The sequence below is a fragment of the Embiotoca jacksoni genome, unplaced genomic scaffold, assembly GCF_022577435.1.
Source record: "Embiotoca jacksoni isolate LCO1_2020_lvr unplaced genomic scaffold, fEmbJac1.0.p SCAF_13, whole genome shotgun sequence".
Classification (NCBI taxonomy): Eukaryota; Metazoa; Chordata; class Actinopteri; family Embiotocidae; genus Embiotoca; species Embiotoca jacksoni.
Window position 1 is genome coordinate 18,791,948 of NW_027185263.1, and position 15,965 is coordinate 18,807,912.

A 15,965-nucleotide genomic window follows, 5' to 3' on the forward strand; every position below is an offset into this window, starting at 1 on the left:
ATTATTAGGGAGAGAATCGGGTCGACCCTTCCTGCCACAGTCACTGATGTGATGTTAAGCACAGCAGCCCTGGAAGCAACTGTAGGACCAGATGTAAACTTGGAAAATGTCTCTCCTGTTGTGCTCTCTGAGTTAACTAGAATTATTTCTTCATCTGGATCCTCTAGCTGTCTGTTAGATCTCATCCCAACTAAACTTTTTAAGGAAGTCTTCCCTTTAATTAATACTTCCATATTAGATCAGATCAGCCTATCTATTGTAACCGGCTATGTACCGCAGGCTTTTAAAGTGGCTGTAATTAAACCTTTACTTTAAAAGCCGACTCTTGATCCAGCTGTTTCAGGAAACTACAGACCAATTTCCAACCTGACGTTTATTTCTAAAATCCTTGAAAAAGTTGTTGCAAATCCACTTTTTGATCATTTACAAAGGAATGGTCTGTTTGAAGATTTTCAGTCTTTAGAGTTCATCATAGCACAGAAACAGCTCTGGTGAAAGTTACTAACGACCTTTTATTAGCCTCAGATAATGGACTTGTCTCTGTACTTGTTCTTCTGGACCTCAGTGCTGCTTTTGATACGATTGATCATACGATCTTATTACAGAGATTAGAAGACGTTACGAGGATTAAAGGAACTGCATTAGACTGGTTCAAATCCTACTTATCAGATAGATTCCGGTTTGTCCATGTCAACAATGAATCTTCCAGACAAACAAGAGTTAGTTATGGAGTTCCACAAGGCTCAGTGTTAGGCCCAATACTTTTTTACTTTGTACATGCTGCCATTAGGAGATGTCATCAGGAAGCACTGCATAAACTTCCATTGTTATGCAGATGACACTCAGCTAATTCTTTCTATAAAACCAGATGAAACTAATCAGTTAGTAAAACTTGAAGCCTGTCTAAAAGACATAAAGGCCTGGATGACCAAAAACATCCTGCTTCTAAATCCAGACAAAACGGAAGTTATTGTACTTGGTCCTAAACACCTCAGAAACTCTTTCTGTAATCACTTTCTGGATGACGTTGTCTTGGTTTCCAGCAAAACTGTGAGGAACCTTGGAGTCATCTTTGATGAGGACTCATCTTTTAGCCACCCTATAAAGCAAATCTCCAGAACTGCCTTCTTTCATCTACGTAATATTAATAAAATCAGGAAATCAGCGTGATGCAGAAAAACTCATTCATGCATTTGTTACTTCTAGGCTAGATTATTGTAATTCCTTGTTGTTAGGATGTCCAAATTACTCATTAAAAACCCTGCAGCTGAACCAAAATGCTGCAGCAAGAGTACTGACGGGATTTAGCAAGAGAGATCATATTTCTCCAGTTTTAGCTTCTCTTCACTGGCTTCCTGTTAAATCAAGAATAGAATTTAAAATTCTCTTGATGACATACAAAGCTCTACATGACCAGGCTCCATCATATCTTCGAGATCTTATAGAACCATATAATCCTAGCAGAGCACTTTGCTCTCAGTACGCTGGTCTACTTGTGGTTCTTAGAGTTTACAGAAGTAGAATGGGAGCCAGAGCCTTCAGTTTTCAGGCTCCTCTCCTGTGGAACCAGCTCCCAGTTTGTGTTCGAGTGGCAGAAACCCTTCTAGCTTTAAGATTAGACTCAAAACGTTCCTTTTTGATAAAGCCTATAGTTAGGGCTGGCTCAGGTAGACCTGAACCAACCCTTAGTTATGCTGTTATAGGCCGAGGCTGCTGGGGGACCTCCTTACATGCTGAGCTTTTCTTTCCTCCTACTCTTTAACTGACTCATACCTCACCATCTTTTTCTCTCCCATAGTTTTTGCTCGCATAGTTTCTCTTCTTTCTTTTGCAGATGTCCCGTCTTGGAGCTGCATGTCTCTGCTTGTCATCTCCACCAACAGTTCTTCTCTTATATCTCTATGCTGTCCTTTTCTCTCTCTGCTCTCTTCTCACCCCAACCGGTCGAGGCAGATGGCCGCCCACCTCTGAGCCTGGTTCTGTCGGAGGTTTCTTCCTGTTAAGAGGGAGTTTTTCTTCCCTCTGTTGGAGGTTTTTCTCCTTTTAAAGAGGAGTTTTTTCCCTCCTGGCTTATGTGGGAATTGTTGAATTGTTGGGTTTGTCTGTATAATATTGTAAAGTCTTGCTGTAAGGACTTTAATGTGTTAAGTGCCATGAAATAACCTATGTTGTGATTTGGCGCTATATAAATAAAGTTGAATTGAATAAGGGAAGCAGGCCATAGCAATGGCTGAAGAACAGTCTGTTGTCCTTTTAACTATGATCTGGACCAGCTGGAGACTAATTAACAGCAGAACATGATTAAACAACAGTCCACATGAGTAGACAATCCCAATCGCTGCCAATTGTCATAGATTTTGATTTATGGTGGGTTCTTTATTTTTCAAAAAAGAGTAAATATAGTCACCTCTCTCTTCAATTAATCGATTACCATTATGAGGCTGATTTAGCCAATCAAGGATTCTGCTTCTTATTGCAACGTTTTCTGCACAATGAGTGGCCTAAATAAAATTTGATTTTGAATTCAATTCAATTCAATTTAATTTTCTTAAACAATATTGCCAAAGTGTCAAAGATTATAGTAAACAGGATAACATTGTACATGATTCACTACTACAATAATACAACATATTTACATATATCATTAGAGATGAATGCTGCGTCTGGGCATGTCAGTCCAAAGGTTAAAGAGCAGAGACCCTGAATGCTCCATGAAGCACGATAGAGATTTAATCAATAATCATGTGACAAAATATTACCAAAATATAATGAGGAATGAAGGCACAGGAAACAGTATTGTAATAATAATAATAATGACTACTATTATTATTATTATTATTATTATTATTATTATTATTATTATTATTATTATTATTATTATTATATGTCTGTGTGGTTGGTCACTACCTGTGCATAGGCAGGCTACCTGCCGGGGGGTGCCATGGCTTGAACTATGTCAGCCTGCGCTTCCTCATAGTATGCTGCTCCAGATGTGCAGTGCACTGTGCTCTTGTAGGCTGGGTTCCAGTAGGCTGGACTCTCGCAGGTTGGGCTCTGGTAGGCTGGGTCCTGGTTCGTTGAGCTCTGATATGATGCGTTCTCGCTGGTCGTTTGTAGACTGGGTTGTGCCACATGACAGTCTTCTTTTCCTTGGCCAGTGCAGTGTGTGCTGCTGTCCATGGCTCCCCTGTGGTGGTCTTAGGTCAGGGTGGGACTGGAAGCTCTTCGTCGGCTGTTGTTCTTCTCCGGTCCTCAGCAAACATCCAGACATGATCCCAGTTCAGGTGGACATGGCCTGTAAGTGCTCGTGTCAGCGTGGGATGATGGGCCATGTTGATTTTGTTTAGTGTTGCATGCTCTGAAGTGATCACTCTGTTCATGTTGTGGTTTAGGTCCCTGGGAAAGTCAGTCCGTGGCAGTAGTGTGGAGATTCTGATGTTAACCCTGGGAAACTCTGTATTCTTTTGGAGTCACCTTGATGATAACCTCTGCAACCCTTTCTTCCCTCCCTGACCTATGACAAAAGAGTTACAGGGCCTTGTCTGTGTGAGAGCACCAGAACTTTGCCACTCTTGACAGAGGAGCAGATGTCTCTGCTCCAGGAATTTGCCACTGGAGTCAAAGAGGATGGTAGTTTTAGGGTGCTTGTAACATAGAAGGCCCTATGCCACTGTGATTGGTTCTCCTCTCGCTGGGCAAGGAGATGTGTGCATGACTTCAGGAGCGGTGTTGTTCTGTGAAGGGCTGGGTCATCTGACTGTGGAGCCTGGCTACAGGGTAAACCTATGTCTGTTCTGGCTTTGAGCATCCTGCTCTGTTGTTTAATTCTCAGCCGTTTCCCCTTCATATTGACAAGAAGTGTGTTTTACTGCTCCATCTCTGTTCTCATCTGACGTAGTTCATATCTGAGAGATTCATATGTTCTTTGAGAGTGATTTGTTTTTTCTCTCAACTGTCCAACAGCAGTTGGTTTCTTCTTAAAACCGTTTTGTGAGGTGTTTTAGTTGTTGAATTGTGTCATGCTTAGACAGTTTGTTTTCCTCGAATTCTATTAGGTCCAATTGTAGGAGGGAAAGATACTGTATACGTGTCAGTGTAGCGTATTCAGCTGAGACTCTCAGCTGATACTGGGCTGTTGAAGCAGGTTGGTTCAGGACTATTGGAGGCTGTGTGGGCCAGCAGGAGGTTCCAGTCTGCCAAAGTCTCTTTTAAACTGTTCAAGTTTCGCCTGAGGATCTTGCACCATCACTTTGCCTGTGTTGTAGAAACTGATGTTAGATTTGGATTATATCAAACTGGGGGATAGATTTGTTGCCAATCATTTTAAGATTGGTATATTCCTCACGGAGAGAATGCCAACTTTCTGGGTTCCATGAAGAGCAGCAGGTCTGTTATTTTTAAAGTCTGTGTCTCTGAGCAGTTTACTTCTGAATGTCTTCCTCCTCGCTTCACTGGTCATGTCCTCTGGTTAGTGGATCACCAAACTATCTGGAGTTCATGTAATTGTTTTGGATCTATTTTCCAACCCCCAGGAATTTTATGTAGTTAATTTCTTACTCTTGTTTCTTTTTCTTAACTTTGAATTGAATGGTTTCTCAGATTTACTTGAAACTTTTCAACTTTGTCAGCAAATTCTTTCAGTTTGATTTAACACTTTCCACTAAATTTGATCTAAAAGCAATCAAATTATTTGCAGCTTAGATTCAGAGTTTCAGTAATTCTTTTTGTCAGAGTGAAGTATTAACTCAGTATATTTCTGATTACTTCAGGTAACAAATAAATGCATAATTTAGATTTCCCCATAGGTGGTTGTGAGGAGAAGGCTTTGGGGGGGGAATAGAAAGTCAATTCATAAATAAGGTTATGAATTTCAAATTAAATGCTTACGCATTATTAATATTTTCATTGACTGAACTTAAACGCAGTTAGAATTTTAGCCATGACCGATGTTTTTTTTTTGTTACACATTTGGAGTAATGATTATATTATGTAAATTGGAAAATACACAGCACGTGTAGTGCTGAACAGAAAACTGTATGAATGCTAAATTGGGGAGAAAATAAAGGAGACATTCCTCCTCTACTTTTCTTACTCTCTCTGCTGACCAATCCCAACACAGCCTGTAGAGAACAAACTGCCATGATTGTCATGAAGAACTCGTGATATTTTTAGTTTGTTCACTACACTGAAACAAGCATTATCAGTCATTTGGGAAAACTGTTGAAAATAAATCACTAGATGCGAAAAACACCTAAATAAAGGTGGTCTAATTTGAAGCTGTCCATGGTGCTGAAACTGGTCTTTCATCAGTTTTTAGTAGAACAGAACCGGTAAAACCAGTAGTTAATTTGACGCTGGTTCTATTTACAGGATTTGTTCAAAATCATGCTTTCACTATTTCCTCTAGAAAAAGAATGTTACAACATAAACCATTTGCTGTTTTTCTCTTTTCCAGTGGGACCAAGCTTTGCCTTTTATTTAAGAGTTAATGTTTCTAGTCTCGTCTTGATGATGAACAGACTTTTCATAATGAAACAGCATTACAACTACCAATCGAGTTTTATTGGTTTGTTGATAACAATCATTACACAGGTACATCTATAAACAAAGAGAAACTGCACACTTGTACTTCATACAGATACCTAAAACTCACATGAATATTGCTACTGCTGGTATGCATTTGACATTTCAAATAAAATGTACAATTTGTCTGGTGGCCTTTAAGAAGCCAATTTCAAGTTATTTTTATGCATACATATCTCATTAGCTTGGCTAAGAACACAAATTCCATTTTTACCATCCTTACAATGTACCATTACACACTGCATATTGAAAGATTGATAACCCTTTTCACAGCAGCTATACAAATTTATTGCAATGCTATCACAGAATAGAGACACAACCAACACACGCGATGCACAGTTCTGAAAGGGAGAACTCCAGTACTAGAGATTTTAGGTTTATTGATCAGATTTCTTAATAAAACTGCATGAGTACAAGAGTTAACAAATAGGAACAAAGCTTACAAACATTCTAAAACACTGTTCTTCATTATAAACAAGAAAACAATGAGTTGCCCTGTGACTTAGTCCATCCCCACCCCAGCCCAGATAACACACACTGTCCCTTATAAACATATGGAATGTAATCCACTGAGGCAAGCTCTTCCGGTTGTTGCCCCAGCTCCTGTGAACATCATGCTTGCGTGTTGACACGGTAACCTGTCCTGCACCCGCCCCGCCTTCACATTTAAAACTGAAATGAAATCCACTGACAGTAACAACAATGACGCAATTTTCATGGTGAGGCAAAATTGTAGGATGTGATGAAATTCCAGTCTCCAAATTGATGTCTTTTTGTCTTTTGTTAAAAAAAAGTGTTCTCTACAATCAAACTACTAAAAAACCTGTATTTAGAAAATAGTTGATAAAAATATTCCCCTGAATTGTACAAGAAAAGAGGTACAGGGAGCACTGGTAAAAGACGTGGCTGGAGAGATGTTATTCTGCTGCCTCATCTTTTTCTTCAGCTCCGTCTGTAGCAGATGCCTGGAAGATACAAATTTACAGTGTAAAGGTTCTGCCATGGAAATGCAATTAATTTTGCATGTTTAGAAATTATGGTGCAACTCTTACCTCTTCCTCAGCTTTGGCTTCACCATTTTCAGCAGGGGCCTCTGGTGCTTTCTCCTCAGGCTTAGATTTCTCCACCTCCTTGGCTTTCTTAGGCTTAGCAGGCGCCTTCTGCAAACAGAAATATTAACCACGTTAGCCACTTACGTTTAACAGTTAAGATGAGTGAGTCTAATTAGAAGTAATCAAAATAAGGGCTCACCTTTGGCTTGGGTTTGGACTCTGCCTTTGTAGGGGCAGGTCTCTGTGAGAAAGAAGAGCATAAAGGTCAACACTAAGAATGCAGTGAACAACATGCATTTTGTCTGTGACAAGTTGGGTTTTTCTGTACTCACATCTTTTAACCTGAGAGATCTCCTCTTGGGCTGTGGAGAGTAAACAGGCAGATTATTTAAGCAGTCATTTTCAACCAATGGCTGACTGATGGGCTGTTGCTGACCCCTGGTGGGTATGCAGACAAACAGTTACATTATTTTTTTTTTTATCACAGATATGTCAAACAATGTTCTGATTATTCCTTACCGCTGAGTCACCTCCTGCACCTGTCTGTGAGGGAAAAAAAAAAAGAAAATCAGGTTAAAGAAAACTTTTCTGCCAGGGCTTTGGCAGGTTCAATTGGTGATGGGAGAGGCTTTGAGTGTTTGTTATGTAATTCAAAAGTGGGCGTTTCCAGGCAGAATATTAGCCTATGACAACACAGCCTGCTTTAATTTTGGTTTAACTGACACCAGGTATTTTGATTGGCTGAGATATTAGCAACAAATTTACACAATCCATAGACTGGACATAAAAAAAAAACCTCTGTTTAAACATTAAAGCTCAACAGTTTAGTCTCCATGTGTAGTTACATTCAACACACATCAGAATTGCACCTTGAGGAAGTACATTTGCTGAGAAAGTACCATTTGCCATGCTGAACTACAAAAGTTAACAAACTCAAAACTCAAAAGTTCAACACACATCAGAATTGCTCCTTGAAAAAGTACATTTTCTGAGAAAGTACCATTTGCCATGCCGGACTACAAAAGTCAGAGTAATACTGAAAACTAAACTTGAGCCAGTCTAATGCTTACAACTTCAGTTTTCTTCATTGTGATTATAATCTGTAAAATCCTGTTCATATTTCCATTTGCACAGCTACCCTGCGGTCAGACCAATCAGGACCAGAGTTGATGGCAACTTGCAATGATGTAGAAATTGAGCGGTTGTTGTTGTTTTTTTTTTTTTTTGCGAAATGTGGGCTACATGTGGTTTTGTCTCGATGCATAGTTAAAAGCTGCTCCAATAGTTTCCAAATTAATCCCAAATTCTACAACCAGTAGGAAGCAATAACTAGAGACAATTCCCTACCGAGAGCGCCCAGGTCAGACTATATAACATCATGCTATAAAATAATAACATAATGTATTTTAAACGGCGTTACGTGCTGGTTGCTCTACCGGTTCCGGTTACTGATTTGCCTACTGTATAACTCCAGTGCGGGGGGGAGGGGACTCCGCCTTCTCACGACACATCCATTTGTTTGTAATAAATGGGACTGCCAGTGTTCGCAGAAGTCCGATAGCGTAGTCAGTTCCCGCCATGAATTTGAAAAGAGTTACTCCGAGATGCTCAGCGACTGTCGGTTTGCTAGCAGAATCTACTGGAACCCCCAGCAACAGGAGCAGCGCTGTACTGACGGAGGCTCGCCATTGCATAACCTACAACTGGCCTGAGCCGACAATACACAGAAAAGCACTGAGCTAACACGACGAACACCTTCCAAGAAATACCGTTTTCACCGGTGGAAACGAGGGCAGCCATGCATTACCAACGCATATATACGACAGCTTAATGGAAAAAAAAAAAAACGTCCGTAATTAAAACATTACGGGTCTTTTTTTTTAATTTTTTTTTTTTTTTTCCCCCAAAAGAAAACCACAAACAAGACTTAAGTGTCCACACGAAAATAACAAGCATAGCATTACAGACAACTCCAACTGAGTGATAAGAATTACTGAATTTGACGTTTTCAATTTCGGTCCGCGTTTTCTTTCAGAGAAACTTCAGCATCCAGCGGGACGACCGCCATAGCAAGCAATCAATAAGCTGCCAACTTTCTCTGCAGAAAAAGCTTTCTATCGACAGGCAACGAGTCCCGCTTTGTCCCACACTGCAAGTAAACGTGTATAAATACAAATCCAGTCACCAGTCTGCAGAGAAATTATTTAAAAACAAAACGGCACACGGAAAAACAATTGGCGCAAAGATAATCACTGCACTAAAGACAAACACCAAGAATCAGCTCCTCCATAACATCAAAACAGACGCTACATCCTGAACTAAACTCTTGGCTGCAAAGCACAGCACTGGTGACATTCACTTGGTGCATAAAAGATACATTTGTAGCAACATTTCAATAACTGACTGGAAACTGTAACAAGCCCATTTTACAAATTGCAGTTGCGGGTTATAAATACTGTATTACTGAATGCATGAAATATATCGGTCTACTCACTTTGCTCCTTTTAGGCATGGCTTGTTTGTTTTTAAAAAAAAAAAAAAAAAGGAAAAAAGAGCAGAATGTTATTGAATACGGAAGAAAATACAATGGTATATTCTGAATAAAGCTGTGCCAGTACAGTCTAATACGGCGCAACGAGATGTTAATGTTCCATTGGAAGAAAAACTAGCTTAAACCGGATTGGATTCTCCCCCTCCCTCACTATTCAAGCCGTTAGTGTTCCTGCTTGACTGACTGCAGTATAACCCGCCCTCGCTGCGCGTTGATTGGACGACAACGTGGTGCCCGACACCATTTCAAATCTGGGCTCTTACCTGTGTGGACACATCTCACGTCAATCAACAGATATGAAGCGCTATTTGTCTTTCTGTGCCACCGTTTGCTTTAACAGAAGGCAAAATTGTTATAAAAGCTACCTTCCTCCTCGAAGAGGAATGCATTTGTCTCCCTCCCAAAAACTTTCACCTTGACATATCTGTGAATGTTTGTGAAACCAAACCCATATTGCGCCCTTAGCACGACTGATACAAGAATAGTGGCAAGTGTATTAGCGATTGACGATTGAGAGAGGGATGTATGCTCCCCCGGCCAAGTCTTTGTAATTTTGCTCGGGAAAATGGCGACAGGATGCGTATGGGCAGGCTATACCTCTTCGCGTGCGCGAGCGCGCGTGTTTGTGTCCGTGCTCATTTGCATCCTGTTCGCAGCGCTCCAATGTGTGCGTGGTGTGTAAACATGACTTCAGTAGATACAAGTGCTTTGGCTTTGTGTTGAAGTCATTTCACACGTTTTCAGCGAGACATTCATTCACTTCCACGGGGTGAATGACACTATATCCACTGGCAAGAGAAAACCACGTGTCAGAGCGCAGATAAAATAAAGGACAGGTTTCAGAATTTATTTCTGTCTGATGAATGTGCTATAAGATATTATATCCTAATTTAGTTACTCTTTGTGTAACTTGAAAATGAATTCTTTCAGCAGGCATGTATCATTAATAATATCTCAATTAAAAAAAAAATTGCTGGAAGAGGAGACAATGATGCATTTAGATAATATTGAGGGTGGTTCTTATTTTGTTCATCTTGTTAGAAATTAAAATCAAGTGTTTTCACAGACATCCATTTCATCTTTCTATGGCACAAATAAAAATTCTGACCTGCAAATCTCTCTCTCTCTCCGCTTCTCCTATATATTACTACTTGCTGAAACTACTGCCGCTGCTCTTCTATCTGGAGTGAACACCATTAAACAAACAGACATGAGTGTCAGAGAGGTGCCATTTCCTGACTTGTGGCATTCTAGGGCCGCTTGTCAACATCTCAACCCACCCAAATGGATTTTGTTTGATGTACCCTTCCGGCTTACGTCACACTTAATAGCTAACAAATGCAAAAAAATTACTGCTTAGAGTTGGATTCTTTTATTTTCCAGTATGGCGTGATTCAAAAGTGAGTGATCAATAAATCAGTTCAATGTTAGTGCACTCAGTACCTACACTCAGTACCTGGGCTCTACAGGTGGGTGCTGATTTTACTTTAGCTCACATGTGGCAACAACAGCAGTTTCAAAATTAAACATAAGTCAACTCTGTTCATAAAACAGAGTTTAAAAAGTGACTTTAGGTTGTAAAAGCTGGTTGAAAGTTTGCAACAGAGACAAGCAGCCCATCTCCTTTTGACACTCAAATTCAAGCAGTTTGTTCAAATAAAAGGTTTTCTGTGTGCTCCCTGTGGGCAGAGAAGTGTGACACAAGTCACATGCTGATGCTTGCTAGTATTATTATTATTATTATTATTATGATAATAACACCAGAAGTTTCTTTCATCCCACTGCCCTACTCAGCAGTACAAGGACAGGGTGGGTGATGCATAAATTAGGTACCTGTATCTCTGGCTGCCACTCAAAACAAGCAACTTTAACAAGCATCCACGATCTATAGCAAAATCATCTTCCGTAGTCCAAATGTAAACTGTGAGGACAGCAACCAGTTCAACAAGTTATCTAATGTTTGTGTTCACCTTCTTACTTTGAATGTAGGAATACTGTGAATATTATATAATGAATGTGACGGACCTTTTAAGACCAGTTTAAGACAAGGCACCATTATAAACACCATCTTAAAGCTTAAGGCTGAATTCACCACACAACTTACCTTTCCTTATTTAGAAAACCTTCTATTACTGTTATTTCAGAGGGAACTCTCTCTAAATGTATTTAAAAGCCACTGCTCCAGGTTATTTATGTTGATTACTGTAATGTGCCTACACATGGAATGTAATATGTAGTGTATTCATAATGAATGACATTGTCATAAAACACAGTTGTAATAATAGAAAGTATGCCTTACAGCATTTATAATTGTTGACAAACACTGAAAATATCAATATTATCTGCTTACAATTAATTATAAAATTATACTCTGTTACAAAACATTAATGTATTGATTATATTGTGTTTATGGATGCTAAATGGGTGGTTTGTTACAATGAAGAGTTCCCAATTTCATTTATATAAATGAATCACCAAACATCAACAGACTGAACCAGCCAAAAGTACATAAAGTATTTAAATGATTCCCTGCTAATGTTGCCACAACATAAGCAATGCAAAGCACATTAACAGTACACTCGTTCACCACTTGTTATGACATATGACGGAAGGGGTGCCTCCGCAAAATGACTACTATTACTTGTGATGCATTTTGCTTATCATAATGAAATAACATTTTAAATGCAGGAATTTTAATTGTAACGAAGTATTTTCCCATTGCTATGTTTCAACTTTGAGTTCTAATGACTCTTCCCACAACCCGTTATGAACGCAGTAGGCCTACAGAGTATAGCGCAGACTAACTTAATGCTCTTCACAAGGAAGTGTTTTTAATGAGGTTGCAAAAAGAAAAACTGGCACAAAGAGGGGAGTTAAACCATCACATGTAGGTACTATATGTCTGTTCGACATGGCATCTGCTTTAGGGCATAGTCTGTTTGCCTTCAGGGCAGGCACAATTCAAAATAGAGGATCAGTGTGCTGCAAAATTTAAGTGAGCTAAAACATCAAAAGCTTACTGCATGACGGTGGAAGTTCTACGAACACTGAACTGAAAAGCAACATGGAAAGCAGTTGTAGTTCTGTCCTGTCTTGCACAACTGGCTTCGCAAGACATAATTATCATCATGTTGGAAAAGCATATCCTGCAGCTCTCTGCAGGAGTCTCACTGTAAAGATACTGTATGAACTGTATACATGACGGAGAGAGGGATAAGAAAACGAAGGACGGGCAGGGGGAAGGGAAAAGGGTAGTTCTCAAATAACAATGCTGTTGTTGTGTTGAGTATGGTGGAGTCCTTCCATCACAGCTGCTGCCTGTTGCTGTCCTTTCCCTCCTTTTTGCTCCCCCTCGTTTTTCCTCTTTAAGTTGTGAGAGCACTGGGAGGAGGAACCAGACTGTGAGCCACAGAGGAGGGGACTGTTCATGCAAATGTTTGAAAAACTACTGTTTTAACTCACAGAGTGAGTAAGGCAAAGCAATTCCTCGGACCTTTGTTCGTCAGCCACACATAGTTAATTTAATTTATTCAAACAATGTAGAGCTCTAAGAGGTAACTGGAACACAGACGGTAGTATAATCCTTAGGGAGGGTGACGGGATGAAGGTAAAGGTGACCTCATCCAAAGCCTCTTTGACATAGGGCAAATTGTTCATTAATTTTCCTCTCTCTCCTCTCTCTCTCTCTCTCTCTCTCTCTCTCGCTCTCTCTCTCTCTCTCTCTCTCTCTCTCTCTCTGTATCTATGTCTGTCAGAAGTTGGTGGCTAAGTCTTGTAGGAACAGGTGAGATAGAGCAGTTATGTAGTGCACACTTTTATTCCTCTTTACTGCCACCCGGTGAAACAACCAGGCGTGTAGTATATGCAGTGGGTAGGTACTCAGGTGACAGAGATGACTGGATGGATCAGCTAGACGGAAGGAAAAGCTGAGTCTCTCCTTCTCCCTCTTACTAAGTAGATTTCTCCCATGCAGCGAATGGAAGCCTTACCATATGGAGCAGCGGGGTAAAGCCAGATTATACCATTTTGTGTGAGAGGGGTTTGAGCGCCACCAGGCTTCACAGCATGAACTCACATTAAGGATGGGCACTATAGATTCCACACAAAACAGCACATACAATAGCTAGTTCAACATCAGCAACCTTTATGTTGTTAGCTTTTATTAATTAGATGTTTGATAGTGTATGTGAAAAGTAAAAGTAAAATTCTTTACTGGAAAATATGACCTGAGGTTGGTTTGTTTTTCAATAAAAACAATACTTAATTCCTTTGCTACAAAATTAGATTTGTATATCATATTTGATATTTAAATTGAAAATAAATCCTGAATATGAAAAAAATCTCTGAAAAATACTATGAAACTGTGAAAAAAATGACAAATATATTTACTAAAAATAAAATAGTCTGTTGTATTTAGCAATCAAAGGAATGAATACCAGTCTAAGAAGGGGAGTGTCCATGACCTGCCGTCAACACAATCATTTACATGTGAGAGAGGGTGGCGGCTGGCAACATGGCCTAATAAGCTCAGTAACAATAAACCTTAGTCGGCTTTAACCATTGATTAGCTAACAGCTGACAAAACAAAAACAAATCCCACAGTAGTGATAATGCATGCTCTGAAGCTGTGCCTTTTTTGTTGGGAAAGTATTATATTGTGGGGTCATATCACCTTCTGGCAGATTAGTGGGGCAATTACAGGGAACTAATCAGTGGTGGCAAACAATACGATGAAGGAAAAGGATGGTTAGGATAAGCAGCTGATGCGTGTGTTTGATACATTATGACTGATGATCCCTGACACAGCAGCCCTGGTGGCCGAGGAGGGCCTCTGAATTACTTCCATTGCAAGCCACATGCAGGGGGATGAGAGGACTGCTGTTGCTGACCCTCCCCCACTATCTACTTCCTGTTTTTCATGGTTGTCTGCTTGCTTCTGCCTATACAATACCAGCTGTGTCTGGAGACATTCCAGCTCATACTATACTGCTACCCTCATAAAACAGTGAATGCGGGCCAGAGGAGCCTATAACCACAACAGTGGAGAGGCAGATCACATTGCCAGCTTCCCAGCTACATCATAGGAGATGTGCTAATCAAGGGGCTGTTTGACACGCTTTAACTGACAATTAGATCTCCAGCTTCAGTAGACTATTTTTTATTGTTTTCAACCAGGTTTCACATTGGAAACAAAATTTGTGTAGCTACAGCGTAATAATTACATTTACAGATACCAAAGGCTGTTGGTCATGTTATCTGCTCCAACATTTAGAATGTACAACATTTGATGTTTTGTGAGGATCTGTGTGTGCTGAAGATATTTTGGAGACACAACATTACGCATTAATTTAGTTTGCTACTGAATCCAAATCACACATGGTCAGTGGTGAAGAGTAGGCTAAGCTTCTTTAAGTACATTTACTCAAGTGGGTACAGTTTTGAAGACCTTAATATATAAGTAGCACAAAATATTATAATTTTACTACCATTACATTTCAGAGGGAAATAGTGCATATTTTACTCTATTACTTTTATGTCACAGCTACATTTATTAGTGATATTTTACATAAAAAACATAGAATATTAAATGACTCAAATGTATGTAGAATAACCAACTACTGCATTGAAGTACAGCTTACATGTCACTGCCTCAATATAATGATCCAGTAATAAAATTGAATTGCAGTAAAAGTAAAATGTATATATGTATATAAATAATTGTATATAATATACGTATATATATAAAATCCTGTATTCAAACTTTTTGATGTTAAAGAACAGAAGTATTGGCAAATAAATGCTCGAGGGTGCCAAAAATAAAAGTCCATACCATGTATATAAATATATATATATATATAGCGGTATTTGTACTTAAGTAAATAAGTATTTCACTATTATATATTGTATGTGTATATTTTATTTTCTTGATCTATGTGCACATAAACACAGTTAATAATTAGTAATTACTGCAGGGACAAATTTCAGATATTGTAATGTATATATATGTATACTTTCTTTGTGTAATGCATTCAAATTGATTTATGTTTGATGTTGTTTGTACATAATTTGATATTGCCTACCTTATTTTGCTTAGTGAAAAAATTCCCCTGCACAATAAATTATATAGAACTCACGTCACAGTGCAATTGTTGACAAGAACGAGTTCACAAGTTTACAAGCTAGTAGCAACCAAATGTAAGTGCATCTATAATGCCGACATATCAAAAATTTACATTTCTACTGTACAGTTTTGTGTAAGAGGAACATAATCCTACAGTGACCTCTTGTGGTCAACATGAAAAAAACACCTCAGCCAGTGGCTTTTAGAAGAGCTTTTTGCCGACAAACTTGCAAAGCAAAGCGTTTCAGACACATCTATATTCTCCAGTCAACTCTGCAGCCAGTGTTATGCTAAACAGTTCTAATGACCTTGGTAATGGTGATGCCACTGACAGCCATCTAAATTTATCACAGGTCAACAGGCTGCAAGAGTGTGAACTCTGGCTCGCACGCAAACTTCCCACCTTCATTCATCAAACTACTGCTGGCTCAGAGGATGACCTGGACATCCCCATCTCCAATTTATGTTCGTGATCAGTGCTTAGATCAGTATTATGGATGAGTAAATAAGGGGTTAATTAAATTATGTATTTTGGAGATCATACCAAGGCAGACACCCCTAAATACAAAACAAGAAAATAAATTCAACTATATTTTCGTAAATGAGGTACAGTGTAAACCTAGTTTGATTATACCATTCTTTGTGTGAAATATAAAGT

General features: G+C 39.2%; 1 protein-coding gene across 1 annotated transcript; it reads right to left on the reverse strand.

Annotated features, from left to right (window-relative positions):
- Positions 1–5,540: 5,540 nt before the first annotated feature.
- hmgn1b (high mobility group nucleosome binding domain 1b) lies at positions 5,541–9,339 on the reverse strand. Its single transcript, XM_069147097.1, has 6 exons — positions 9,130–9,339; positions 7,155–7,178; positions 6,968–6,997; positions 6,835–6,876; positions 6,636–6,743; positions 5,541–6,548 (listed from the first exon to the last, which is right to left on the reverse strand). The coding sequence occupies exons 1-6, from the start codon at positions 9,145–9,147 to the stop codon at positions 6,501–6,503; spliced, it is 270 nt and encodes an 89-aa protein (XP_069003198.1). The 5' UTR covers positions 9,148–9,339; the 3' UTR covers positions 5,541–6,500.
- Positions 9,340–15,965: the final 6,626 nt, after the last annotated feature.

What these genes read in the sequence shown, in the direction of transcription:
- hmgn1b (XM_069147097.1), bottom strand. An exon ending in GATCTCTCAGGTTAAAAGAT is followed by an intron (nt 6,877 to 6,967) that starts GTGAGTACAGAA and finishes TCTTTCTCACAG; the next exon opens with AGACCTGCCCCTACAAAGGC. An exon ending in AGTCCAAACCCAAGCCAAAG is followed by an intron (nt 6,744 to 6,834) that starts GTGAGCCCTTAT and finishes TTCTGTTTGCAG; the next exon opens with AAGGCGCCTGCTAAGCCTAA.